At 37.8% G+C, this 26,806-nt stretch overlaps 1 protein-coding gene across 3 annotated transcripts in view; it reads right to left on the bottom strand.

Annotated features, from left to right (window-relative positions):
* The window catches only part of SVEP1 (sushi, von Willebrand factor type A, EGF and pentraxin domain containing 1), a 210,617-nt gene that overhangs the window by 60,876 nt on the left and 122,935 nt on the right, over positions 1–26,806 (bottom strand). For all 3 annotated transcript variants that reach the window (XM_074395151.1, XM_003925239.4, XM_074395153.1), the window contains exons 22-32: positions 25,670–25,783; positions 20,772–20,885; positions 19,174–19,375; positions 16,041–16,198; positions 14,696–14,897; positions 12,414–12,589; positions 4,820–4,944; positions 3,541–3,664; positions 2,637–2,807; positions 755–928; positions 209–328 (exon numbers count right to left, since the gene is read on the bottom strand). In XM_074395151.1, the coding sequence (XP_074251252.1) occupies positions 209–328; positions 755–928; positions 2,637–2,807; positions 3,541–3,664; positions 4,820–4,944; positions 12,414–12,589; positions 14,696–14,897; positions 16,041–16,198; positions 19,174–19,375; positions 20,772–20,885; positions 25,670–25,783 (1,680 nt within the window). The remainder of the gene's footprint in view (positions 1–208; positions 329–754; positions 929–2,636; positions 2,808–3,540; positions 3,665–4,819; positions 4,945–12,413; positions 12,590–14,695; positions 14,898–16,040; positions 16,199–19,173; positions 19,376–20,771; positions 20,886–25,669; positions 25,784–26,806) is intronic.

A 26,806-nucleotide genomic window follows, 5' to 3' on the forward strand; every position in this document is an offset into this window, starting at 1 on the left:
TGGGAAGTTGGGGGAGGCACAATGCTACTTTAAAGCACTTTCAGTTGTTACTGATGTGTCTTTTATAAGATCTTCATTTTTCTTGTCTACCTACTTGTATGCCCTTTGAAGTTGAAACTATTATCTTACTTAAAAATAACATAGACTTAAAATATGTACTAAAAAAAGAATGGAATCAGGAACTTCTGGTTATACGTATATTAGTTACCTGCACAATTTTTCCCGTCTCCTGTGTATGGTGGGATACATGAACATATGTAGGATCCGTCTATATTCAGGCAAGAAGCATGCTCACTACAATCTGATCCAACTGCACACTCGTCGACATCTAAATGAAGATAGTTTATAAATATTAAAGTTGATTCCTTTTCCTTATGTATCCAACATCTGTTTTTAGTTTTAAATCATTACATATCATGTAATGTACAACACTTCATATATTTGTATAAAATTTAAATATAACAGTCATAATCACATTGCAGATGTACAACAAAAGCTATTATTTTCTTAGTTTATGGGTGGGCAAGTATAAGACAGGGATATATAAATATACTCTTAATATGGAGCCTGATAAAAATGTAAAACATTTCTGGCACCTCTACATACAGCTGCTTTGTCACTATGGCTTGGTCAGAGCTTACTGGGATGAGATAAAGTTAACAAAGAAATGCCTCAAGAACCTCAGGAATTTGGGGTGACTGTCTTCTATAGAACTAGAATAAACTCATATAGTAATTGTCAACACTGATCTCACCAAGGCAGGATGGTGAAATGCCATTCCAGCTCCCATTATCTGTACAGAACATCCTTGAATCACCCAACAGGTAGTAGCCACGGTTGCACTGGTAGGTTACTGTGCTGCCAGCAAGAAAGTCATCGGCCGAATGGAAGCCATTCTCCAAAGGAGGTGGCATGCCACAGCTAATGCCTGTAAGGAGACCGGGAAGAAGACAATGGCACTAAGAGCAAAATACCCAAAGGACACTATTTATATCAAACTAGCAGTTCAATTAAGCATGACTTTTTGACTGCATGCAAACATCAGACTGAGGGTGTCCTAGGGATAGAAGCAGCCTGAACTCTCAGCATCTAGCACATTGCCTGGCTCATACCAGGCAAGCAATTCATTTATTCAAAAAACATTCACTAACCAGGTGCTGATACAGTATGGATATTTGTCCCTGCCCAAATCTCATGTTGAAATGTGATCCCCAGTGTTGGAGTTCGGGTCTTGTGGAAGGTGTTTGGGTCACAGGGGCAGATCCCTCATGGCTTGGTGCTGGCCTTGCAATATGAGTAAGTTCTCATGAGATCTGGTTAAGTGTATGTAGCACCTCTCCCTCCACTGCCTCTCTTGCTCCAACTCCCATCATGTGACGTGGCTATTCTTGATGGCTTCTACCATGAGGAAAAGCTCCTCGAGGCCTCCCCCAGAAGCTGAGCAGATGCCAGCACCAGGCTTCCTGTACAGCCGGCAGAACTGTGAGCCAATTAAAACTCTTTTCTTTATAAATTATCTAGTCTCAGGTATTTCTTTATAGCCATGGAAAATGGCCTAACATGTAGACACTGTTCTATGTGCTGGAGTTGCAGTAGTGAGCCAAACAAATAAATCCCTGCCTTATAGAGTTTATTATCTAGTGGGGCAGATAGGCAAAAAAAAAACAAAAACAAAAACAAAAAAAAAAACAGGTGAATATATCAGGTGGTAACAAGTGCTTATCTAAAATAGCAGTCTTGCCTCCACCCAACCCTCTCACTTTTTTTTTTTTTAATTTTGTTTTGTTTTTAGATAGGGTTTGGCTTTGTTGTCTAAGCTGGAGTGCAGTGGTACAATCTCAACTCACTGCAACCTCTGCCTCCTGGGCTCAGCAATCCTTCCAATTCAGCCTCCTGAGTAGCTGGAATTACCAGCACACACTACCACACCTGGGTAATTTTATAATGAGACAGGGTTTCATCATGTTGCCCAGGCTGGTCTTGAACTCCTGGGCTCAAGTGATCCACCCACCATGGCCTCCCAAAGTGCTTGGATTACAGGTGTGAGCCACCATGCCTGGCCATACCTTGTATTTTCCTAGCCCCTTTTATTTTTCCTCATAGTTCTTATTTCTAGCCCTTACCTTTATTATTTACTATAAATAAATATTATATTTACCTATTTATATTTCCATCTCTTCTGTTAGAATGTAAACTACATGAAAACAGAGGCTTCTCCCCCGCCCCCCACAACTGCTGCATCTCCAGGACCTAGATCAGTGCCTAGCACATAATAGGTGCTTTAAAAGTCACTGAATAAATGAATGAAAGGATGCACTCAACTGAAGATATCTCCTCCTGTTTTCCCACCCAGCAATGATCCAACTCTCTCTGGGCTTCCACTGACAGGGTGTGTCTTTCCATCCCTTTCAGTTCCTTGTGTCACCTTACATGCATCCACAAATGGTCTGTTTGGATCCTAATCACCCACTTTCTTCATGATTCCCAGCACAGTTCATTAAACAAAGAGGATTTAATGAATATTTGGCATATTTGCTACTGTGAAGCATTCAGTCTTTGTCTAGCATTCCTGAAAAGAGTTATGTTTTCAATATTTTTCAAAAGTCACTGAAATGGCTTTAAGAAAGGCATCTCACGTTCACAGTGAGGAAGCGGTTGTGTCCACTGTCCTTGATTCAGACAGTACTGCACAGGGTTCCCAACCAGCTGGAAGCCTGGATCACAGAACAGACTGATTTTGGAGCCTGGCTTTAAATCTGCTGATGTAGTTCTCAGATGAGGTACTGATCCTCCTAAGGGTGGGCAATCTGAGGGCAAAGAACACAGGTGCAGAGCTTGTCAGCAACATGGTGGCAGCATCACCAACGTCAATAGTTTCAAACTGTATTCCGTATCAGCATTTGAGAACCACCTTGCTGATATAAAAACAAGTTAACATGTTACCAGATCACTGGCAAGCAAAATAATTAATAAAGAAAAAGCACTTGAGACAATAACTCTCCCTCTTTCAAAATATTTTAGGAATGTTAGCAAAATGTTTTTGTAAGTTATCAAAAGCCATAAATTCTAGGACATTCTAAGAAACTCATTTAAATAAATTTTATAATGCAGTTTTAATCATTCAGTTTTAGTGTGTAGATTGCAACATCCATTGTTTTTCTCCCTGCGCTACCTGTTCCCAGACACCTTCTACAAACTGTAGAACCAAAAGAGTACGCCCATCTCAAACAGGCATAGTATGATGGTGAATATTGAAAAAAATAACCTCATCTCTTCCCTAATCTTATTTTCCTGATTTTATATTACTTTCATCCAAATTTCCTCCCTAATTCTATCCTGTCATACAGAATATAATTTGACATTAAAAAAATAACAAATCCTTTGGATTAAAATAGGATAAATATGAATTACTAGTTACAAAAAGTTGATTGACAGACACATTCAATTTGACCAACAGAGAATTCTGAATTGTCTCCTTTTGCTAGACAGCTCCAGAGTAGTCAAGAGATAGTGGAGTCTATGGAAGAAGGAAATTCTCACCAGAACAAAATATGCTCTTAGAATCAATCTTCACTTTCCCCACAATTCCCGACAAGAAATCAGGCCATGCTAACACATTTCCTCTACTAAGTTCCTCTGGACAGGAGGTAGCCAATGACTTCACCTGAAAGTTTAATAACAATTTAGATAAGCCTTACTTGTTCCATTAAGACGGAGTTATTATACATTAATTTAGTCCTATTGAAAACATTGATGGATATTTTAGAGGTGGGGGTGGAGGGAAACAGGTATGATTTCAGGGGTAGCGGGAAAATTCTCTTCGGTTTCCCTCTCCCCCAGCTCAATGATTCCCTCTCCCAGCTACATCTTCCACTAGTAGATTCATTGTTGCCTGAAATTTTGAAACCCTACACCTGGAATTCCCGATGTAAAGCCATGTGGTTTGTTAAGGGGTTGTAGAGACTCCTCCTTCATTCTATGTCTTTGACCTGTGGCACAGAAATGAGGAAGCTGAGGCTTGGTAGTAATAAGAGCAAACATTTATTAAGCCCTTACTATGGGCCAAATAATACCACAAATGTATATAGAGTATTTTGTTCAGTCTTGTCAAAACTCTGCTATGTAGTTCTATTTATCTATCTCTTACAGATAAGAAAACTGAAACTTAGTGAGATGGAATAATGTGTTCAAAATCATCACAGTTGAGTTTGGGGTGAAAGTGGGATTTGAAACCCAGCTGTTTGACTTCAGGCTGGTTTTAGCCACTAGGTTATCTGCTGCTCTTTATGGATGATCTTGTGCCAGCCTTAAATTTCTGCATCTTTAGTTAGAGGAATTTGAAGCATTATTCTTTGTGATTTTCTCCTGCTCTCTTTGGTGATATTCTTAAATTTTATTGGAAATTAATATTTTATAAAATTGTAAGATTTTGCAAAGTGATGTTTTCCAATAAAATTTAAGAATAAAACATTATTTTGTAAAATCTTATTTTATAAAATATTAATTTTTAAATTTACAATTACAAAAATCTTATAATTTTATAAAATGTTTTATTTACATTTAAAATCTTAAAATTTTACAAAATACTAATTTCCAATAAAATTTAAGAATATCACCAAGAAACTAAAAAGGATATTCACTGAAAATTACTGTAACTTCTGCCTAACTTCATCTATAACCACAGCATCAAATGATACTGGTGATAAATTCTTATAACCAAAAGCTTACAATAAGATATGTCATCATTAGGCTGTTCACATTTTTACTAGGTTTGTACCTTTGCATGTCATTACTGTCATACACTGAAAATGGAATTGACCTGCTGTGGAGACAGGACATAGTCCCAGAGGTTGAGCTGGCTTATGGAGCCCACAAAAGACTCAGCTGGGCTGAATCCCTCTCCTTTTTGGTCTTGCTCTTGCCCCAGAACTAATGCACCACCACCTGAAGAGAGAAAAAGAGAAAGAAAAGGAGGAAAACTGGCCTGATGGCCTGTTATTCCTAAAATCTCAATTTAATAAAAGCATGACTGATAACAAATATATGAAAGAAAATTACTGAAAAGCAAAATTCTGTAAATTCACTGTAGGTTTTATCAATAAGGATAAATTAAATGTTTTATATAGCAACTTAAAAATAGGATTTAGGATGTTGATGTATAAACATGTAACTAAAGAACTATATTCCATACATATATATGCATATAATATTTTATGTTGACAAATTAGGTAAATGCTATTTTGCTTACTTTCTTGTAGAAAATCACCCTCCATGGAAGTAGCTGCTCTTTACTTTTCTTATTCCTAAAGCTACAATGATATAATTTCTATCACCAAATCCAGGGAACTTTCTAAAGTTGCCAATGGTCTCCTAATTGCCAAGTTCAATAGAAATTTCAGTATTCATCTCTATGACTTCTCTGTATCATCTGTTTCTGTTAAGCATTTCATCCTATTCAACTTGCCTTCCTGGGTGTGCTGGGCAATCTGTGTCTGCACTGCCAGACCTACCCCCTACCCTTCTCTACTCAGCTTTGTGCCCCAAAGGTTGTCCCCATGAGCTGCATCACCTGGCTTCCTTGTCCTCTGGCTTCTCTTCCTTTCTGGCCAATGAAGAGACAGAATGAGATAAGAAAGTGGGATGAGAGGGAACTTGAATCTCCTGTATCCCTTCCTGCCAGGCAACTAACTACAGGCACCTTTTTCTTCCATTTCTGAAGAGACTGGGGGATTCTCTCCAGCACTATAGGTTCCTAAATTCTGGCAACAATGCCTAACCCTTGTCACTTCAGGCCCAGTCCTTACAACCATCTGTTGTTGCTAGTCATATGTATTTTACTGTAATATTTTGGTCTTCTTAACCATGTTCATACCTTTGAAAATAGCCCTTCTTTAAACTCACTTTAGTGACCCCTTTTATGGGCTACCTGTCTCCTGCTAGGAGCCTGACTCGTTTGTACTGCACTTGATTTCTATCAGAGCATCTGCTCCTGGTTTTCTTTGAATCTTTCTGCTCATTCTCAGTCTCCCTTCTCATCCAGCCTGTTAGAAATGGTCCCAAGATTCCACTCCATGACTTTCTTCCTTTAACTACTCTTTTTCTTTTTTAAAATTTCGATAGTTTTGGGGGAACAGGTGGTTTGGGGTTATGTGGATAAGTTCTTTAGTGGTGATTCTGAGATTTTGATGCACCCATCACCCGTGTGGTGAACACTGTACCCAATGTGTAGTCTTTTATCCCTCACCCACTTCTCACCCTTCCCGCAAGTCCCCAAAGTCAATTACTCTTTCAATTCGATCTCACTTGTCGGTAAATCTATGTCCATAGATCCCTCTTTCATGATCTCCCAATCTACATGTTTTAAAATTAATTAATAAGTTTAAAGTTAATATATACACAGGAGAAGAATTTTTAAATAAATTATAAAGTATACCGCTTACCTAGAAATAATTATTTAATCATTTTTGTATTTCTTTCCAGGTTTTTATTTTATTTTAGTATATGTGTATGTATCTGTAAGGTATTTTAAAACACACAACTCAATATCACACTATATAGAATGTCCGAATATTGTTCACAGTGTTGTGAGACCATCTTAAACATGTTCTCATTTCATGAGTTTTAGTAGCTACGCTTTTTTTTTTTTTTTTTTTTTTTTTTTGAGACAGAGTCTTGCTCCATCACCCAGGCTACAGTACAGTTGTGTGATTGTGATCTCGGCTCACTGCAACCTCTGTCTCCCAGGTTCAGGTGATTCTCATGCCTCAGCCTCCCAAATAGCTGTGATTACAGGCATGCACCCCCACATTCAGCTAATTCTTATATTTTTAGCAGAGACAGGATTTCTTCCACCCTCATCATCCATGTTGGTCAGGCCAGTCTCCAACTCCTGACCTCAAGTGATCCACCCACCTCAGACTCCCAAAGTACTGGGATTACAGATATGAGCTACCACGCCTGGCCTAGTTATGCTATTTTAACACATGAATGCACAACAACACATAATTGGCTTAATTAATTAATTAATCAGCCCCTTATTACTGGCTACTGGCATTGCTTCTAAGTTTAATACTAAAGTAATACCAAGATAAACATGTTTATTTATACATCTTTATAAATTTTTCAGATTTTGATCATTTCCATTAGATTGATTTCTGGTAGTTAAACTGATGAATGGGGGTCGGGCGCGGTGGCTCAAGCCTGTAATCCCAGCACTTTGGGAGGCCGAGGCGGGTGGATCATGAGGTCAAGAGATCGAGACCATCCTGGTCAACATGGTGAAACCCCGTCTCTACTAAAAATACAAAAAATTAGCTGGGCATGGTGGCGCGTGCCTGTAATCCCAGCTACTCAGGAGGCTGAGGCAGGAGAATTGCCTGAACCCGGGAGGCGGAGGTTGCGGTGAGCCGAGATTGCGCCATTGCACTCCAGCCTGGTTAACAAGAGCGAAACTCCTTCTCGAAACAAACAAACAAACAAACAAAACCTGATGATTGCATGCAAAGAATTTCTCTAAGGTTTTGGATTCAAGTTTCTAAATTTCTTTCCAGAAAGCCTGTATCATCTACATACTTGCCGGCACTCTATACACAGGTTCGCTATGCTGAACCCTAGCCAATTCTGTGGTGTCACTAAAAACAACTTTGCCAATTTGATATAAAGCAGTATTGGACCTGTATCTTTAGCTGTATGTATTTTTGTGACTAGAAATTCAACACAGACCTCATACAAAGTATGTCTAAAACAATACACAACATCTTTTCCCCTCTCACCAACTTGTTTTTCTTAGAATTCTTACCTTAGCTAACAGCCTCGTCAATAAACTTGGTCACTCAAACTGAAGTCAGTCAGTCACTACTATGCACTCAACCGTTTCCCCTCTGCCTCAAATTCATATGTTGAAGCCCTAACTCCCACCATGATGGTATTTACAGATGGAGCCTTTGGGAGATGACTGGGTTTAGATGAGGTCATGAGCGTGGGGCCCACATGATAGGACTAGTGCCGATATAAGAAGAGACACAAGAAAGCTTGTTCTCTCTCTCCCTGCCATGTGAGGATACAGTGAGAAGATGGCTGTCTACAAGCCAAGAAGAGGGCTCTCACCAAGTACCAACTATACTGGTACCCTGATCTCAGACTTCTAGCCTGTAGGACTACAAGAAAATTAATTTTGGTTATTTTTATTTTTGAGGCAGAGTTTCGCTCTTGTTTTTGCTGTTGTTGCCCGGGCTGGAGAACAGTGGCACAATCTCAGCTCACTGCAACCCCTACCTCCTGGGTTCAAGCTATTCTCCTCCCTTAGCCGCCCGAGTAGCTCGGATTACAGGTGCCTGTCACCACGCTTGGCTGATTTATATTTTTGTTGTATTTTCAATAGACATGGGGTTTCACCATGTTGACCAAGCTGGTCTCGAACTCCTGATCTCAGGTGATCCACTCGCCTAGGCCTTCCAAAGTGCTGAGATTGCAGGTGTGAGCTACCACGCCCAGCCAGTTTCGATTATTTAAGCCACTTAGCGCATGGGAATTTTTAGGGTAACCTGAGCAGACTAAGACAGCCACGAAGGGTGTCAATTGGAGCTCTGAAATATTTATGGATTCTCAGTCATCATGGCCATCCTTACTCCTCTGGCCAGTAAACTATTTCCTTGGGTGATTACTACAAGAGTTTCTTGGTTTTGTTTTCCTGTTCCTTCAATTTACTTTTCACTTTTCCATCATTGTTAATATTTTAAAGATAAAAATGCTTCTTTTTTTTTAACAGGCAAAGAAATATAAGTTCATTATGAAACTAGCATAAAAGAATAAAGAAAACAAAAATCACCTGTAATAGCACCACTTAGAGAAGAAATAGTTGAAAACAAGCACACACTAAATTAAATCCACACAAAAAGCCACCACCCCACCTCACTTGATAATGCCATTTCCTTTTGAAATACCTTTAATGTCTCTTAATTCATTGAAGGAGAAAGTAAAGTGTGAGTTTATTGGGGGATATAAACAGGCTCATTATAGCCCAAGACTATGTTATGTTTTTGCTTCTTTCTCCATCACATCTTCATTTTCTTCTCCTCCATATACCCTGTGCTACTGCTTTAGTGATCAGCCAACCATTCCTCCTCACACAAATCCCATTCATGGCTCCCTGCCTCTGCATGCAGAGCTCCTTCTGTCTGAACTGCTTTTCCCTGTTCTTCTGACTCACCATTCAAGACAGAAGCTGGTTAAATTCAGCAGACGTTTATAAAGCTACCAATAATGTGCCATCTACAATACTAGGCACTGGACTTTTGAAATACCTTTAATGTCTCTTAATTCACTGAAGGAGAAACTTACACAGATGAAAAAGCATTTCTTCTTCTAAGAGACGATAATTCTAAGAGAAAATTCATAGGCAAATACTTTCCGATGTAGTGTGGTTAGTGCAGCAGTGGAGGCAGGGAGAGTGAGAGAAGAGCTCAAAGAAAAAGCTCAGTGAGAAAGGGCTGGGCTCAGCGAAATCTTTCAGATCTGGATCTTGAGGATTAAGAGTGAATCTCATGCAGAAGGAAGACATGGAGAGTTTCTAGGCAAAGGAGTGGGTAGAATGCAAGAAAGAATTCTATAGCATGATGTGTATGGTAGATACTGAAGGTGTCCATCCACATCCCCAGAGGTCCACTCTACCACTCCGAGTGCTGCGGTTTCTAATGGCCCCACACCTGCTCCATCTGTGGACAAGTATCAATAGGCTGATCGAAGTGGAAAGGGCAGAAGGGGCCATGAAAATGACACAGCCACAAATCAGAAGAGTTAGGCTCTAGGAATGCAATTGAGAGACTCATTTTAACTCTTCTAGAATTCTGTTTCCTTATTTCTAAAATAGTAGCATAACTACTCTATTAAATTCACACATGATCACTGTGACAGAAACATTGAGACAATTTTATAAAAGTATTTGGATAATTAGGCATAAATGCTATCACAAGGAAGTTTTTGTTTGGGCACTGGCTTTCTGTGCAAATGTATTTTACAAAGAGGCAAAGGATGATAGAACATATTTTAAATTTTTCAAGAGTGATTTCATCAAAATCATCTTATTAGATATTGCTCTAGTATTATAAAACATAACATGATTTTCAAAAGCAGCCTCTATATTAATCTCCCAATACTCCCATCTTGCAAAAACCTGTCTAATGTTTCTAGTTTGTCTGTTTCCCTTTCCTTCCCCTCCAAATTAAGATACCCAATCCATTTCTTTATAAATCACCCTTGCTCTCTAAATTCATTAAACATCCTGAGCTTCCTTCTCTCCCCTCTTCTCACAGCAAAATGCATGTGTCCTTGACTCTACAGCTTTGTCCTTTGAGTCTTCCATTTCTGGAACCTCAACACTCAGATGTTGCCATATTGGCTGGATTGATGCTTGGCAAATGCTTAGTGTGTGGATACACATCCAAGGATCTGTCTGTATGTTTCATTCATCTCTTCAGTTATTCTGGGGTTTAAGGAAGACTGGCTTTGTCTTTTACTTTCCATTTGTCCCAAGTTTCCCTCCCAGAAGAAGCATAGTAAATGCTTCCTATAGTTCAAATATTAACTCTCAGTGCTGTTCCTGCACTGTAGAGTCCTTTTGTCCTCTGGTTAGAGATCCTTTTGTTACTTAGAAATTTTCACATACACCCTATTACTTCTTTCTGCTCATTCCCAGAAATATCGAAGCTGCCCTTCCTGCCATCTCCCTCAGCCATCTTAAAACCCATCAGTGACTCCCTATTGATTTTAGGGCGAAAACCTCAATACTTAACCCATACTACATGGCTTTACATGATTTGGCCACATCTGCCCTCTCTACCTGCATGCCTTATCTTCCCTCTTTCAGCCTGCATTTCAGATACATCAATTTTTTTCTAGCTCTTTCAACAAGACCCAGTCCCCCTCACTAATTAGTGCCTGATCATCCTTGAGAGTTAGAGACATCTCCCCAAATCTCCATTGACTCCCCATTCTACATCAGCTCCTCGGTTATAGGCTTTCATGAATGATGTTCTTTCCTCCATAGTGCTTGCCTCATTGTGAAATTACATATTATGCAGTGTAATTATGTCATGAACACCTCACTTCCCAACCATAATAAAAGCTTCTGGAGAGCAGGGAACACATGACTTTTGCTCACCATTGGGTTTCCAGTGTCTTGCACAGGTGCCTGGCCCATTTAGCAAGTGCTTAGGACATATTCTTTAAATTCACAAGTAGGTCACTTTTGATTTGATCTGCATGGATCTTCTTAGTATTAAAAGTGAAACAATGAATGGACAATAATTTTTTTTTCTCTTTTTCTTTTCTTTGTTTTTTTGAGACACAGTCTCTCACCATCACCTAGGCTGGAGTGCAATGGTGTGATCTCGGCTCACTGCAACCTCTGCCTCCCAGGTTCAAGCGATTCTCCTGCCTCAGCCTCCTGAGTAGCTGGGACTACAGATGCACACCACCATACCCAGCTAATTTTTTTTTGTATTTTTAGTAGAGATGTGGTTTCACTGTATTGGCCAGGGTGGTCTCAAACTCCTGAACTTGTGATCCACCTGCCTCGGCTCCCAAAGTGCTGGGATTACAGCCATGAGCCACTGTGCCCAGACAATAGTTTCTAATAAATAAGTATTGAATTTGAGGCTTCCCAAAGGTTATCTCATCACATTTTTATGAAGCTTAGTATTTTTGTGCTATACTGATTAGTATACTTATCCTAGTTTCATACAACTTACTTCTAGACTATATTAGTCAGTTCCTAATACTTTAATTCATTTTTGTTTTATTTGTCTTTTATCTAGGCACCATGTTTTATATCTGAAACAAATGAGCAAAGTAAAAAATCATGTCGTAGGCATATACTTCTATAGATCTATCCAGATAAAACAAGCTTATTGCCATGTACAATGCTAAGAACCCTGGATCACCTAATGAAATTTAGTTTGCATTTCTTCAAACTAAAACTCCTGCGATATTTATTTAAAAATACTTTTTAGAAGACAGGTTGAGATCTAAAAGGGGCATAAAAGATGGATAGCAGTGGTCCTGCTTACACACTGATTACAACACAAAACAAAACAATCCTTAAACAACAACAACAAAATACCAGTAATTAATGTCCTTGGAAGCTAGTTTAGCAACCAGCTGTTAGTCTAGCATGCTTTTTGGTAGTCTTAATGTACATCTCCAAAGGCATTTCTCACACAGAGAGGCAAACAGCTTACCTAGGGAAAAAGCTTCTAATAACCCAGAGTTAGGAGATCCAGGGAGTAGGAAATGAGAGAGTTAGTTGTTAATCTTTGTTTGAAACCAAGGACAACAACGCTTGCAAAGCTGATATCCATGTAAGCTAAACCACCTCTAGAGTCCAACAGAATTATACTCATTTTGTTAAAACATACCAGGTATGGCCAAACCAACAGAGAGGCCAGCACCACCGTCAGATAATTTCCCATCGATATAGACTTTCCAGACTCCATTGGCACTTGTCCAAGTGATTGCAATGTGATGCCATCTGCCATCATTCACCGAGGGACAGTTTGTTATCCTTTCCCTGCCATTCACATAAAGAACCCAGCTGCGGAGAGAGAGATTCCAGGGAATGTAGTCATTAGGCATATGCTGCAATCCTTTCTGTGGGGCACATTACTATTTTTCTTCTTTTTCCTTTTTTTGTGGGTAAAGCACTTTGTGTAAACCTATTACTTTTTTTTTTTTAACCATTTGGTTACATTTTATAGAAGCAGATTTGATTTACTAATTATACTTTATTTCAGCTCACTGAAAATTGGTTTGTGTTTCTTAAACACTGAGGGGTAGCAAAAAGTCTTAGGATGAGCCAAGAGAAGCTGTTACAATTTGAGACAGTTTACCAACTGGCTGTTTTGGAGAGAATGAGTCAAGAATGGAAAGGGTGAGAATTGTGTAAATGTCAGACTGACATCCTTCTTCCAGAATGTAAGTTTCTTAAGACCAAGAACAAACTTCAGATGTTTCCTAGATACCTCATCAAACAAATAAGAAGTCTGTTTGATGGTTGCTGCCATGATAGGACTATCTGTGTGCTCTCTCAAAATTTATATAATACATAATCACCAATGTGATTAGGAGGTGGAGTCTTTTGGAAGTGATTAGGTCATGAGGGCTCTGAAGAGTCTACTTGTCCTTTTACCATGTGAAGACATAGCAAGAAGGTGCCATCTGTGGACAGGAAACTGGGCCCTCCCCAGACACTAACTATGCTGGTACCTTGATCTTGAAGCCTCCAGAACTGTGAGAAATACATTTATGTTCTTTACAAGCCACCAAGTCTATGCTTTTTTTTTTTTTTCAGCTGCCTGAATAGACTAAGACAGTTGCTCATGCAGTCCTTTGTCAGAAAAAGTATGTTGATCCAAAGAAAAGAATAATTGAAACAACAAGGTGGCCAGCCAGAAGATGTTTCCAACAACTGTGTCATTCAGGGAAATGGCAAAGCTAATAGGCAGCTTAAAGGAAAAATCTTCAAAATCAAATGGAGCAAAAGAAACGATTAGAAAAAGTTGATAATGAAGATAAAAATTTATTGACTACTTCTCCCAGCATCTTCTCGATCATGTTTACAGATTTTTTGAAAAAAATAATAGTTTTGCAAATTAACGATTTCCTTTCTACATTTTTTCCAGTTTCTTTCCTTATTCAAAGAGACAACAGTTACTCTCTTTATATATATTTTGTCCCAAAGGAGGGTTTTTGCAAATTTCCTGGATTTTTCTTTTTTGACAGATCAAGTACATTTAAAAGAATAGTATTTGAGGATGGGATATTTCTACCAAAATAGTGAGATTCCCCTGGATTGGGGACAGGAAAGAAAGCTCAGTGGGTTTTAAACACCAACAACCTGCTCATAAGTAGGCCAACAATTTTAGTGGATCTGAGAGGAAAAGGCCATGTGGTACACCAGAGAAACTATTCACATTGAAGTTATGAACGTGAAGTTTTGCCAAGAATTTCACATGTTGAAAAGGGCAGTGGTTTTAAAGGGACCACAAAGGCTGGGTCAGTGGACAGCTCAGTGATAAATAACATGGACAGCCAACCAATGATGGAAGTCCTGCTGAAGTCTATGGCTCTTTGCCAAGATTCCGAGTACAACTAAGGCTGGCTCTCCTGATAGCCCAGGGGAATGGGACCCTCGAGTTGGAATTAATGGATTCTAAAGAAATATGTACACTGAGTTTGCATACTGATTTTTATGTAATATACTTGTCTCCCAAGGGCCAATGATGTCACTGAAATCCCTTAACTTTTAGAGGTTAAGGGATTATATAAAAGAGAGAGCATCAGTATGTGAGTCAGATTTTGAGACTTAGCCCTGCTACTCCCAAGGTGTGAGATTTGGAGCAAGTCATTTAGACTTTCTGAAACTTTATGCTACTATCTGTAAAATGGGCACTAGCTCCTCAGGTCATTGTGAAGATCAGATGAAGTAATATATATGAAAATACTTAGTAAACAGCAAAACACAGTGTTAGAGGCATTATCACTAAAAGAACTTGTTCAGATGCTCCATTTGATTATTGACACCCTGCTGTTTTCTGGGAATACCTGACCCTTTACTTCCCCACTTCCCATCCTCAATGTCAGTTCTAATTTGGTTCTAAGATAAGATCTTAAGCACAGCCTTCCCGACACTTGTGCTTACCCATTATAATCAGTCAGGAGCAAGGTATTGTCGCTGCCATTTTCAACTGCATAGGAGATTGGTGTTCCATAGTTCATTTCATCAGAGGATTTCATCCAGAAGGTGCAGGTTACAGCATGGAGAGTTGGGAGGATGCCATCTAGTAAGACATATCCATAGATGCCAGAAACTTCAAAATCCAGGTTAAAGCCTGTAGACTGTTCTGCAATGAATAAGAAAAGTGTGCAGACCATGGCCCTTGAAAGACATTTCCAACTGTCAAAGGAAGCAGTGCTATTGTCAAAGAAGTTCACTTTAGTGAATATTATTATTCATCTGAGAAGCAGTTTTAAAATTAAATACATATTATTTACAAATTACATAGTGCATTCTTTTAAATAAAATAACCAGTGAGTATATAAGATAGGAAAAGTATTCAATAGTGAAGGAAAGCTGAGAAACAAGGAGTAGTTGGAAGGAGAGGTGGAACTGAAATACTACTAAAAGATACTAAAGCATTTCTGTATGCCAATGAGAATGACTCAGTAGAGAGGAAATAACTGATGTCACAGGAGAGAAGGAGGAGGTGCTGTAAGGACAACATGCTGCCCTACTCAGGGCTCTGGCTTTTCTCTATTTCATGAGCAATTCATCTCTGCCCCAAACCTGCATAGCTCACTCAATAAAGCAAGTCTTACAGCTAAAAGACTCCAGTCTCCTGAGAATTTAGATTTGATCTGCTGATTCTCAAATATGTCCGTGGATTCTCACTTATTTATTCTACTTATTTATAATTTACTTATTTATAATTATATATTATAAACATTTATTTATAATTATAAACATTTATTTATAATTATAATTATAAACATTTATTTATAATTATAATTATAAACATTTATTTATAATTATAAACATTTATTTATAATTATAATTATAAACATTTATTTATAATTATAAATTATAAACATTTATTTATAATTATAAATAATAAATATTTATTTATAATTATAAATTATAAATATTTATTTATAATTATAAATTATAAATATTTACTTATAATTATAAATTATAAATATTTACTTATTTATAATTCTCTATTATAAATAAGTAGAACGTGAAGAGTTCTACTAAATTCAGTTGTCTCTATTTCCCCCCTAAATTTCTAAACTTTAATTTCATCATCTGTCATTGAGGGTTATAATAGTAGTACCTAGTTTGTTGGATGAATGTGAAGATTAACTGAGTACAAAGTGCTTGGCATAGTTTTTGGCTTACAGGCAGTGCTTGGTATAGGCAAAAATTGGTATTGTTACCATATTACTATATTTAGTATTGTTATTAATAACATTGAGTTAATATATACCTGTTTCACACCTGTTGCCTGAAAATCCTGGCTGACATTTACAACTATATGAATTTAGTTCATCCACACAGGTGGCCTGATTTTTACATGGGTTAGACTGACACTCATTGATGTTCAATTCACAGTGTGATCCTGTGAAGCCGGGTGCACATTGGCATCTGAAAGAAAACCAAATGTAACAATTAGAACCGTTGTAGGAAGTCTCCCATTATGATAATCTTATCTCAAAAATCTTTGAAAATTGAGATATTGGAACACATTTTCTACATCAAAACAATATTTTAATTGTAGGTTATTTTTTCCTGTTCATCTGATCAAACCTATATAAGACAAGATGTATTAGAAATGTTGCAGAAGAAAAATAAAGTAGAAAGTAGTTCTGGTCCAGGTGAACTATAATTCACACATTGTTGTTTCTCTCCTCATAGGAGTCCTTAGAAAAGTACAAAAAGTTCAGATGCTGTTCTAAAGGCTGTTATATGTTAAGCCAATTTTCATAACAATGAGATAATACTAGTATTATTCCCATTTTACAGATGAGCTAAACTGTTGCTTGGAGAGGTTAAAGAATTTGCCCAAGTTCTGTTGCTACCAAGTGGTAGAGTGGGATTTTGAACCAACCTATAACCTTTTTCTTAATCAGGATGCTATACAGTTTCTGTGCTATGCAACAAACCATTAAACTCATCAGAATAGAAAATATATCTAGTAATGTCAAACGTTGACATGGGTGTCATAAAAATAGCAAGTCCCACATAATGAATAGGACTACAATTTGGCAATGTCTCAAGAAGTTGAGAGCTTGTTTTCCCAGAGCCCTGTAAATCCATTTCTTGTTATCTACTCTAGGAGATAATTGCACAAAGTACACAGGGACCCATATAACAAATGTTCATAGCAGCATCATTCTAAATGTCTATGGACAGGAGAATGAGAAAATGAATTATAGTGTAATTAATTCCATCATGTAATGGAATACTAAGGAGCAACTCAAATGAACAAACCAGAGACAAATGTAACCACCTTGATAACACTTGAAAATAGAATGCTGAGAGGAAAAAAAAAAACTGCGAAAGAATATGTATGTTATGATACCACTTAAGTAACATGTAACTTATATGCTATTTATAGAGTCATATATATAGCAAAATATAAAACCTGAATAAAAAAGATATATTCAGACTTCAGGACAGTGACTGCCGCTGGGGGAAGAAGAAGTGTGAGTGAGTGTGTGCGTGTGTGTGTGTGTGCGTGTGTGTGTGTGTGTGTGCATGTGTGTTTTGGAGGGAATATAGCCCTACCTTTAGAACTTACTTCTTTAAAACAAAAGATGTGAATCAAATATTGCAAAATACTAAGGTTTGATAATCACAGTGATCAGTACATGACTTTTATTATTCTTTGTAATTTTCTGTATGACTGAAATATTTTGTAATTTAAAAGGAGTGGTTCCAATAAATGCTAATGTTATTGTTACTAACATGTTTATATGAAGACCTCTTAGATATTGACCTATTAATGACTAATATGAATAATTGGTGTTTGGGGAATTTAAACAAAAGTCTCAGTTGGAATTGGGAGATCTTTACTGGCTCTCTGTATTGGATGGTAAATCTATTTTGACTATGATTTCACTCACCTTTATCCTCCTGTGTTTGGTGTCATTACAACACTATCATATCCTCATCTATGAAATAGATTCACTTTGTCAACAACACACGTGCTTCCTTCTGAATTGGGACCATGTACTTTCATCTTTCTTCTAGTTAGGATTTAGACAACTTTGGTATGCATCAATCTTTTTTTGTTTGTTTGTTTGGTTGTTGTTGAAGACAGAGTCTTGCTCTGTCTCCCAGCTGGAATGCAGTGGCATGATCTCGGCTCACTGCAACCTCCTCTGCCCAGGTTCAAGCAATTCCCCTGCCTCAGCCTTACAAGTAGCTGAGGTTATAGGCACCACGCCTGGCTAATTTTTTGTATTTTAGTAGAGATGGGGTTTCACCATGTTGGCCAGGATGGTCTCGATCTTCTGACCTCATGATCTGCTGGTCTTGGCCTCCCAAAGTGCTGGGATTACAGGCGTGAGCCACCACGCCCAGCCTAGTTAGGTACTATATGCCAGAAAATGTCAAACACCCATGAGAAAATGATGTTACATGATAAGAGCTCATTTACAGATGGAAGGCAAAAATCTCATTGGCAGAACTGCCTTCTTATTTCTTCTGGACAGTGCCTTGGCTGTTTGTGGGAGGATGGTAATAGAAAAGGCTGAACTAGAAGGAAGGGGATGCGTCAATGTTGCAACTGGGCCAGGCCTCTTTTTCTCTTTTTTGGTTTTTACTTTTGCAAACTTATAAAACCAACAGCATCTTGAGGACAATACAGTTTTCTAAAATTTTGCAAGTAAGCAAAATCTGGAGTGTGTACTGAAGATGTGCTGTCTTCTGTACTTCCCTGCAAAGAGTAGGGGATGGAATGGGATAGTTTTGATAATGACAACAGGAGAGGGTTGTTTTTCAAACTGTATTCTACTGGCACCAAAGAGCTGCCTCAGGGAGACACAGTCTTTCTACCCCTCAAACACCACTATTTTCAGCCACAAAAGCGTAGCTTTTATTATTTTAATTTTTTACATTCATGTTAGATTTTCTTTGAACCAAAGGTTACTAAGCTAAAAAAGAGTTTGAATATTATGGACATAGAATATAGATGAGCACTGTCACAGTATGATTGCAGATTCCATTTTGATCTTATCTAGTATAAAAACTTTAGCTAAAGCATAAAATATTTTAAAATGAGTTTTGTCTAGTGCTACTGTATTTGCTTCTGAGTAATTATATTTCATATTTTATGACTTCCCAAGTATAGAACATTAGTTCCCAAACATGGCTGTGCCTCAGAGTCATTGAGAAACATAAGCCATAACAGGTTGCCTATTTTAAAATGGTAGGCTCTACTCCAGACTTACTGAAGCAGAAATGGTGGTGGGGAGATTCAGCTGTAGCCTATCCCAGGGCCAGCATTTGAGAATGGCTGACTCAAGACTCAAAGCAATACTCCATAAAGGCTGCAAAAATCACTGTATAGTTTAAAAATAGTAATAGTGAAAAAAAAATCAGACTTAGCCTTTTACCTGAAGCTATTTACACCGTCTTTACAGGTAGCTCCATTTTTGCATGGCTGACTGAGACACTCATCCACATTCTTTCCACATCGGGTACCCAGAAATCCAGGTGGGCATTTGCACAAAAATCCCCCCACCTGGTCTTCACAGACTGCATTATTTAAGCATGGGTTTGGCAGGCATTCATTGACTTCTGCTTCACAATGCAGACCTGAGGATCGAGAAGGAACAGAAACAGCCAAATGATTAACTCCCTAGGAACACTGTGATTGAAGTGTTGACTTCCTGGAGGATGCTGTTTCTAGAGGATTGGAATGCAGGCTATGGAGACAATGGCTCATCAAACTGGCTTGAGATCCATTCTATAATGGGCTCTGACTTTTTTAAGTCATTTTTTTTTTTGAAACTCCGAGTTTCAATAATCTGCACTTTTTGTTTTTGTTTCTGTTTTTGTTTTGTTTTGTTTTTCTTTGAGTCAGAGTCTAGCTCTGTCACCTAGGCTGGAGCGCAGTGGTGTGATCTTGGCTCACTGCAACCTTCACCTCCTGGGTTCAAGCGATTCTTCTGCCTTAGCCTCCCGAGTAGCTGGGACTACAGGTACCAAATACCATGTCTGGATAATTTTTGTATTTTTTAGTAGAGACAGATATTGGTGAGGATGGTAACTCCCGAGCTCAAGTGATCCACCTGCCTCTATTACAGGTATGAACCACTGTGCCCAGCTGATAATCTGCTTTTTTTAAAAAAAAAATCTTACCTTCAGCCGGGCGCGGTGGCTCAAGCCTGTAATCCCAGCACTTTGGGAGGCTGAGGCGGGTGGATCACGAGGTCGAGAGATCGAGACCATCCTGGTCAACATGGTGAAACCCCGTCTCTACTAAAAATACAAAAAACTAGCTGGGCGTGGTGGCATGTGCCTGTAATCCCAGCTACTTAGGAGGCTGAGGCAGGAGAATTGCCTGAGCCCAGGAGGCGGAGGTTGCGGTGAGCCGAGATCACGCCATTGTACTTCAGCCTGGGTAACAAGAGTGAAACTCCGTCTCAAAAAAAAAAAAAAAAAAAAAAAAAAAAAAAAAATCTTACCTTCTTTTTTTTCAAATTAAGTTTGGTAATAGATATCTAACTGAGATGATGTTAAGAAATAAAGCTGTAAATTCTTGCCTGTTTCTTTGATCTTGCCTTTTTCCTTTATTGGCCATTTTCTTTCTTTTATTTACTCTTTAAGCATACACTTTTAACCATATGATGGCACATCTGTTTGCAATATGATATTACATAATTTGTCTCCAGTTTCTTCTTGAAAGTTTGTCGTAACACACACACACACACACACACACACACATACACACACCACATACACAAATTATGTCTTGCTGAACCATTCAAGAGTAAATTGTAGACCTGCATGCCCTTTTACCCCAAAAACCTCAGTGTATTTCCTCAAAAATGAGGACTTTCTCTTAAATAATCATAATACAGTCATAAAATCCAAAAATTTACGTTAATATATATCATATTAGGAAATGTACGAATGTGTGGTAATTTGCAAGATATTTTTTTCCTTTAAAAGGTTTTAAGACAACATGGGAAGACTGGAAACATCTTACCTACATATCCTTTCACACATCTGCAACGATAGCCTGCCACACCATCGACACAGATTCCTTTATTTAAACATGGACTGGGGCTACACTCATTTATATTTTCTTCACACCGTTGACCTGCAAAGAATCATTAATCTTTGAGCTGGAGAAAACTTGTAAGGACTTTAAGACCAATAGTTTCCAAGCAAGTGGTTTGAGTGTTGGAATAGGGAAATTGGAAATCACGGGTAAGATGTCTGTGAAAAATTTAACTCTTTGCCAAACATGTTGAAATAAAACATTTCTTCTATTCTGTGAACTGAAAAATTTTTCTAGCAAGAAACCTAACATATTCAGCATACGATAGAAAACAATAACCACGGATGTCTGACCATATTTTTTAGTTTAAAAATGTGTGATTTTGTTTCAAATTTTTCTCCTTAATTATTTGCTAGTTGTTCTCTTTTTTGAGTTTGTTTCTTTTAGACTTAATTGGTAACAGTTACAATGTTACAGTTACAAAAGTGGCAAAAATTATGGGAGAAAAAACACAAATTTCTGTGCAGCTATGCCAAGTTTTGTGTGAACATAATTTGAGAACAACTGATGTAATTCAATTCATATTCTTTATTTTAGATACCTAGAAACAGATCAAAGAGGCCTGTTACATTACCAAGGACAGCACAGAAATGAGCCTAGAACCATAAATCTTCACATTTAAGAAGATATGCACAAAGACTCATTGATTTGAAGAGTTTAGGATGCTTAAATTTATAACTCATGGAATTATGTAACACACATCTAATAATTTAAGTACCTTGACACTAAAATATGCTAAAAGGAAATTTCACAATAAAAATTGCTTTCTGATAATAGTAAATCTAACATACAATCTATACTTTCAGACAGACCATAATGAACACTTTTTTTGTTTTCACACAGTAAATCCACACAATAAATTTAATGTCTAATAAATAACATACATCCTTACATTTCACGTTGTGTGTGTGTGTGTGTGTGTGTGTGTGTGTGTGTGTGTGTGTATTTCTTTTTTGAGACAGACTTTCACTTTTGTGCTCAGGCTGGAGTGAAATGGTGCTATCTTGACTCACCACAACCTCTGGGTTCAAGCGATTCTCCTGCCTCAGCCTCCCAAACAGCTGAGATTACAGGCAGGCACCACCATGCCCAGCTACCTTTTTGTGTTTTTATTAGAGGCAGGGTTTCTCCATGTTGGTCAGGCTGGTCTTGAACTCCCGACCCCAGAAGATCCACCCACCTTGGCCTCCTACAGTGCTGGGATTACACGCATGAGCCACTGCTCCCGTTATAAATATATATTTCTTTGATTTAGAAACTTGATTCTGTCCTCGTAGCATGTGTTTGCCGTTCTGGTCACAAGTTACCGTGATTCAATGCCAGGTGTCGCTAACATAAGATTTGGAATTTTAAACAAAGAAATGTGTCTGGGCGCGATGGCTCACTCCTGGCCTGTAATCCCAGCACTTTAGGAGGCCAAGGAGGGCGGATCACAAGATCAAGAGATGGAGACAATACTGGCCAACATGGTGAAACCCTGTCTCTACTAAAAATACAAAAAATTAGCCAGGTGTGGTGGCACGTGCCTGTAGTCCCAGCTACTGGAGAGGCTGAGGCAGGAGAATCACTTGAACCTCAGAGGTTGAGGTTGCAGTGAGCTGTGGTTGTGCCATTGCACGCCAGTCTGGTGACAGAGCGAGACTCCCTCTCAATAAAAGAAAGGAAAAGAAAAAGAAATGTAGAATACAGATGCATTTTAATACTGTGTATGGAAATGCAACCATATACATTTGGCAAAGAGGAAGAAACACGAGAAAGAAAATGAAAACCAGGCAAGCGATTTCGCTGTGGTTCTAGCTGTTGAATACACACCCTGGTTAGGGATGATGAGTCTGCAGGTCTGCAGTTCATCTCATAGCATGTAGGCCTCTTAGAATACAAGCTGAGAGCAATTTATTTCAAGATATATGCGACGTGATCCCTAAACACAAGCCATGCACTTTGGTGTTCATAAGACAAAAATGATTTCTTCTCTTGTTGAGGTAAAATAGGCATATTTCAAAACAGCATGCCTGTTCACTGTAGTTGATAGAGTACACTATCACTTTATCAAGTGCAATGTCAACTCTACTGTACTTGATGGCTGATTTGAAGGATTTTCAAGGACAACAACTTTGACTATTTATTAGGTCTCCCTATATATAAACTTTCAAATTACACTTCCAGATGAAATGCAATTTTACTGTATAAACTCAATATACCTTTTCATAAGCCTGGACTACTATTATTGCACAGATTTGAAATAGAATATATTAGTTGTTCCAAATGATTGCTACTGCAAATTATGTTAAACATTTTCATGTCTTTATGAAAATTGTTTTTAGATATATGATAAAGTTATTAGAATGTGGTTCCTTTGAATTATTATAAAAATTTTACTAAACTTTTTTAAATATAGAAAATTATATACCCACATGTATTAAAATACATATTCTGATATGTTTTTAGTATAATAATGATTTTATGAGTTAGGTACAATGCCTGGATGATTTAGGTGATGTCAGTATGCTCTATAATAATATAGGGTTATTAATATTTATAAAATAGTAAATCCTAGTCTATTTTATTAGAATATATGATCAATATCATAATAATTATAATGTGGGTTAATAAGGGAATTTAGAATAAGATCACTGTTTCTGAACTATTTTTTGAGAAGGTGCTAGAAGCTGTGACTCTTGACTTAAATAAGATACATACTTTGAGAAATATCCAAACTGCTTTCCACAGTGGCTGAACTAATTTACATTCCTACCAAAAGCGTACGTGTTCCATTTTTTTCTATAACCTTGTCAACATTTGTTATTTTTTACTCTTTAGTAATAGACATTCTAGCCGGGTGCAGTGGCTCATGCCTGTAATCCCAGCATTTTGGGAGGCTGAGGCAGGTGGATCACTTGAGATCAGGAGTTCAAGACCAATATAGTGAAACCTCATCTCTTCTAAAAATACAAAAAAATCAGCTGGGCATGGTGGCTTGCACCTGTAGTCTCATCTACTTTGGAGGCTGAGACAGGAAAATTGCTTGAACCTGGGAGGTGGAAGGTGTAGTGAGCTGAGATCATGCCACTGCCCTCCAGCCTAGGCGACAGAGCAAAACTCCATCTCAAAAAAAAAAAAAAAAAAAAAAAAAAGCCATTTTGACTGGTGTGAGATGATATCTCATTGTCATTTTGATGGCCTTTCTCTGATGATCAGTGATGATGAGCTTTCTTTCATGTTTGTTGGTTGTTTCTGTGTCTGCTTTAGAGAAGTGTCTGTTCATGTCCTTTTCCCATTATTTAATGAGGTTATTTGTGTTTTGTTTGTTGATTATTTTAAGTTCCTTTTAGAGTCTGGATACTAGACTTTTGTCAGATGCATAGTTTGCAGATATTTTCTCCCATTATGTAGGTTGTCTGTTTATTCCATTGATGCTTTCTTTTTGCTGTGCAGAAGCTCTTCAGTTTAATTAGGTCCCACTTGTTAATTTTTGTTTTTGTTGCAATTGCTTTTGGGGACTCAGTCATAAATCCTTTGCCAAGGCTGATGTCAAGAAGGGCATTTCCTAGGTTTTCTTTCTAGGATTTTTATGGTTTGAAGTCTTACATTTAGATCTTTAATCCATCTCAAGTAATTTTTGTATATGGTGAAAGGCTGGCGTCCAGTTTCATTTTTCTGTGTACGATTGGCCAGTTATTCCAGCAATCCCATTATGGGGTATACATCCAAAGAAAAATAATCATTCTACCAAAAAGACACATGGACTTGTATGCTCACTGCTGCACTATTCACAATAGCAAAGACATGGAATCTACCTAGGTGCCCATCAATAGTGGATTAGATAAAGAAAATGTGGTACTTATACACTATGGAATACTATGCAGCCATAAAAACTCCACAAAATCATGTCCTTTGCAGCAACCTGGATGCAGCTGCAGGCCATTATTCTAAGTTACTTAAAGCAGGAACAGAAAGCCAAATACTGCATGCTCTCACTTAAAGTGGGAGCGACACAGTGAATATACATGGAATAAAGATAGGAACAGTAGATGCCGGGTACTATTCGAGGGGAGAATAAGGGAGGTTTGGGCTGAAAAACTACCTGTTGAGTAGTATTCTCACTGCCTGAGTGGCAAAATCATCTGTACTCCAAACCTCAGCATCATGCAATATATCCATGTAACAAACCTGCACGTGTACCCTCTGAATTTAAAATAAAAGTTGAAATTATTTTTAAAAATTTAAGTCATAAAAACAAAGATTTTAAATACTAAAAAATAAGATAACACTTAAATATGTATTTATTTAAGTTAAAAGGAGAGGCATAATGGTGCATAATAATTTCAAGGATACATGTGCCCAAAGTCCATAGTTAGTAATAATTATACACACACACATGAACATCCACAGAAATTAGCATATACACTTCATAAATTCAGTAAAATGATAGTAAAAAGCTTGGGAAGGACCTAATACGTGTAGTAGGATTTACATATTTTCTCTCATTTCCTCACCTCCATTTTTACAAATGAAGAAACAGGTTCAGTGAAGTTAAATGGCTTGTCCAACGTCACACATGTAGCTGGCAAAGATGGGAACATGTCTGCCTGTTTTACAAAGCAATTGCATATGGCCATACTGATATCTTGCTCTCCTTACATGACAGGATAAGGACAAGAACATTTTCCCAATGCATATAAGTAATATTTGAAAACGTCCTTCTTCAATATGTTTATAATAACTTATAAATGTATCTTTGACACATTCCAAATCTATCTCAGTGATAAAATCTTAATGATTCAAAGATTTATATTGTTAAAAACAAGAAACTTTCCCCTTACCTGTGTAACCTGCTGGGCACTCACAAATGAATTCTCCAACTAGGTCTTTACAAATTCCATTGTTGAGGCAAGGCAGTGGGCTGCACTCATCGATGTCTGTTTCACACTTTAAGCCTACAATGTAAACCAAATGCTGAGGGACAATCCAAGGAAGGGATTTACCAAAACAGAACCATGATCATTTAAAGGTAATTATCTCAATAATCAGAATTTTTCAGTGGCTAGTGGTAAAGAAAATGGCACTATTCATTAAGTGCTACCATCTCTTAAGTATTTAATGAGGATACTACCTCTTTCTAAACAAATTTAAGATATTCTTACAAAGATACATCAAAGATAGCAAAAGATCCCAAATTAGAAGTGTGATGCGGCATTTGGAAGCACAAAATGGAGCTAGGAATTATGCTAATCTCAAAGTGAATGCTACAATGTTATCTGTACTTGCTACCAAGGTCACCTGGCTGAAGGGAGGAGATGGGGATAAATCCTGCCAGATCGCAGCTCACATGCCAGGTGTCCCAGAGTGGGCTGCATCTTCCCACAGGGTGCACGCAGGCTTCCTATGGGCTAGCTGTGCTGAAAACCCATAGTCTTTCTCAGGGTCCTCATCACTAGCATCAGCGTTACCTGGGAATTAATAAAAATATGAATTCTCAGCCTGTACTCCAGACCTACTGAATCAGAAATTCTGGGCCTGGATTCCAGCAATGTGTGTTTTAGCAAGTCTTCCAGATGATTCTGATGTACCTGACTGAGAACCAGTGTCTTATCCTATGCCCTCTCTCAGGAACGACTGATTTGCAGAATTCCCAAACAAGATCCTTTGTTTCTTATGGAATGTCAAGATAAATATTTTAATAAAAATTCACAAAGACACACACACACACACACACACACACACACACACACACACGCATGCACCATGAGCCAGCTATAATAAATGGAATGCCAATATTCTAGACAGATCTTGGCTATACTTTGTTGCTTGACTTTCCTTTTGTTTATTTTGCGGTGAGTTCCTTTACTGACATAGCATTTTCTCATTAAAAACCTTCAAGTTGGTTGCACAACACTGAAAAAAAAAAACTGTCTAGAAGAAAATGAGTATTTTAAATTAATTGCAATTTTAAGGTATAT

This window comes from Saimiri boliviensis, chromosome 2 (genome assembly GCF_048565385.1).
Source record: "Saimiri boliviensis isolate mSaiBol1 chromosome 2, mSaiBol1.pri, whole genome shotgun sequence".
NCBI lineage: Eukaryota > Metazoa > Chordata > Mammalia > Primates > Cebidae > Saimiri > Saimiri boliviensis.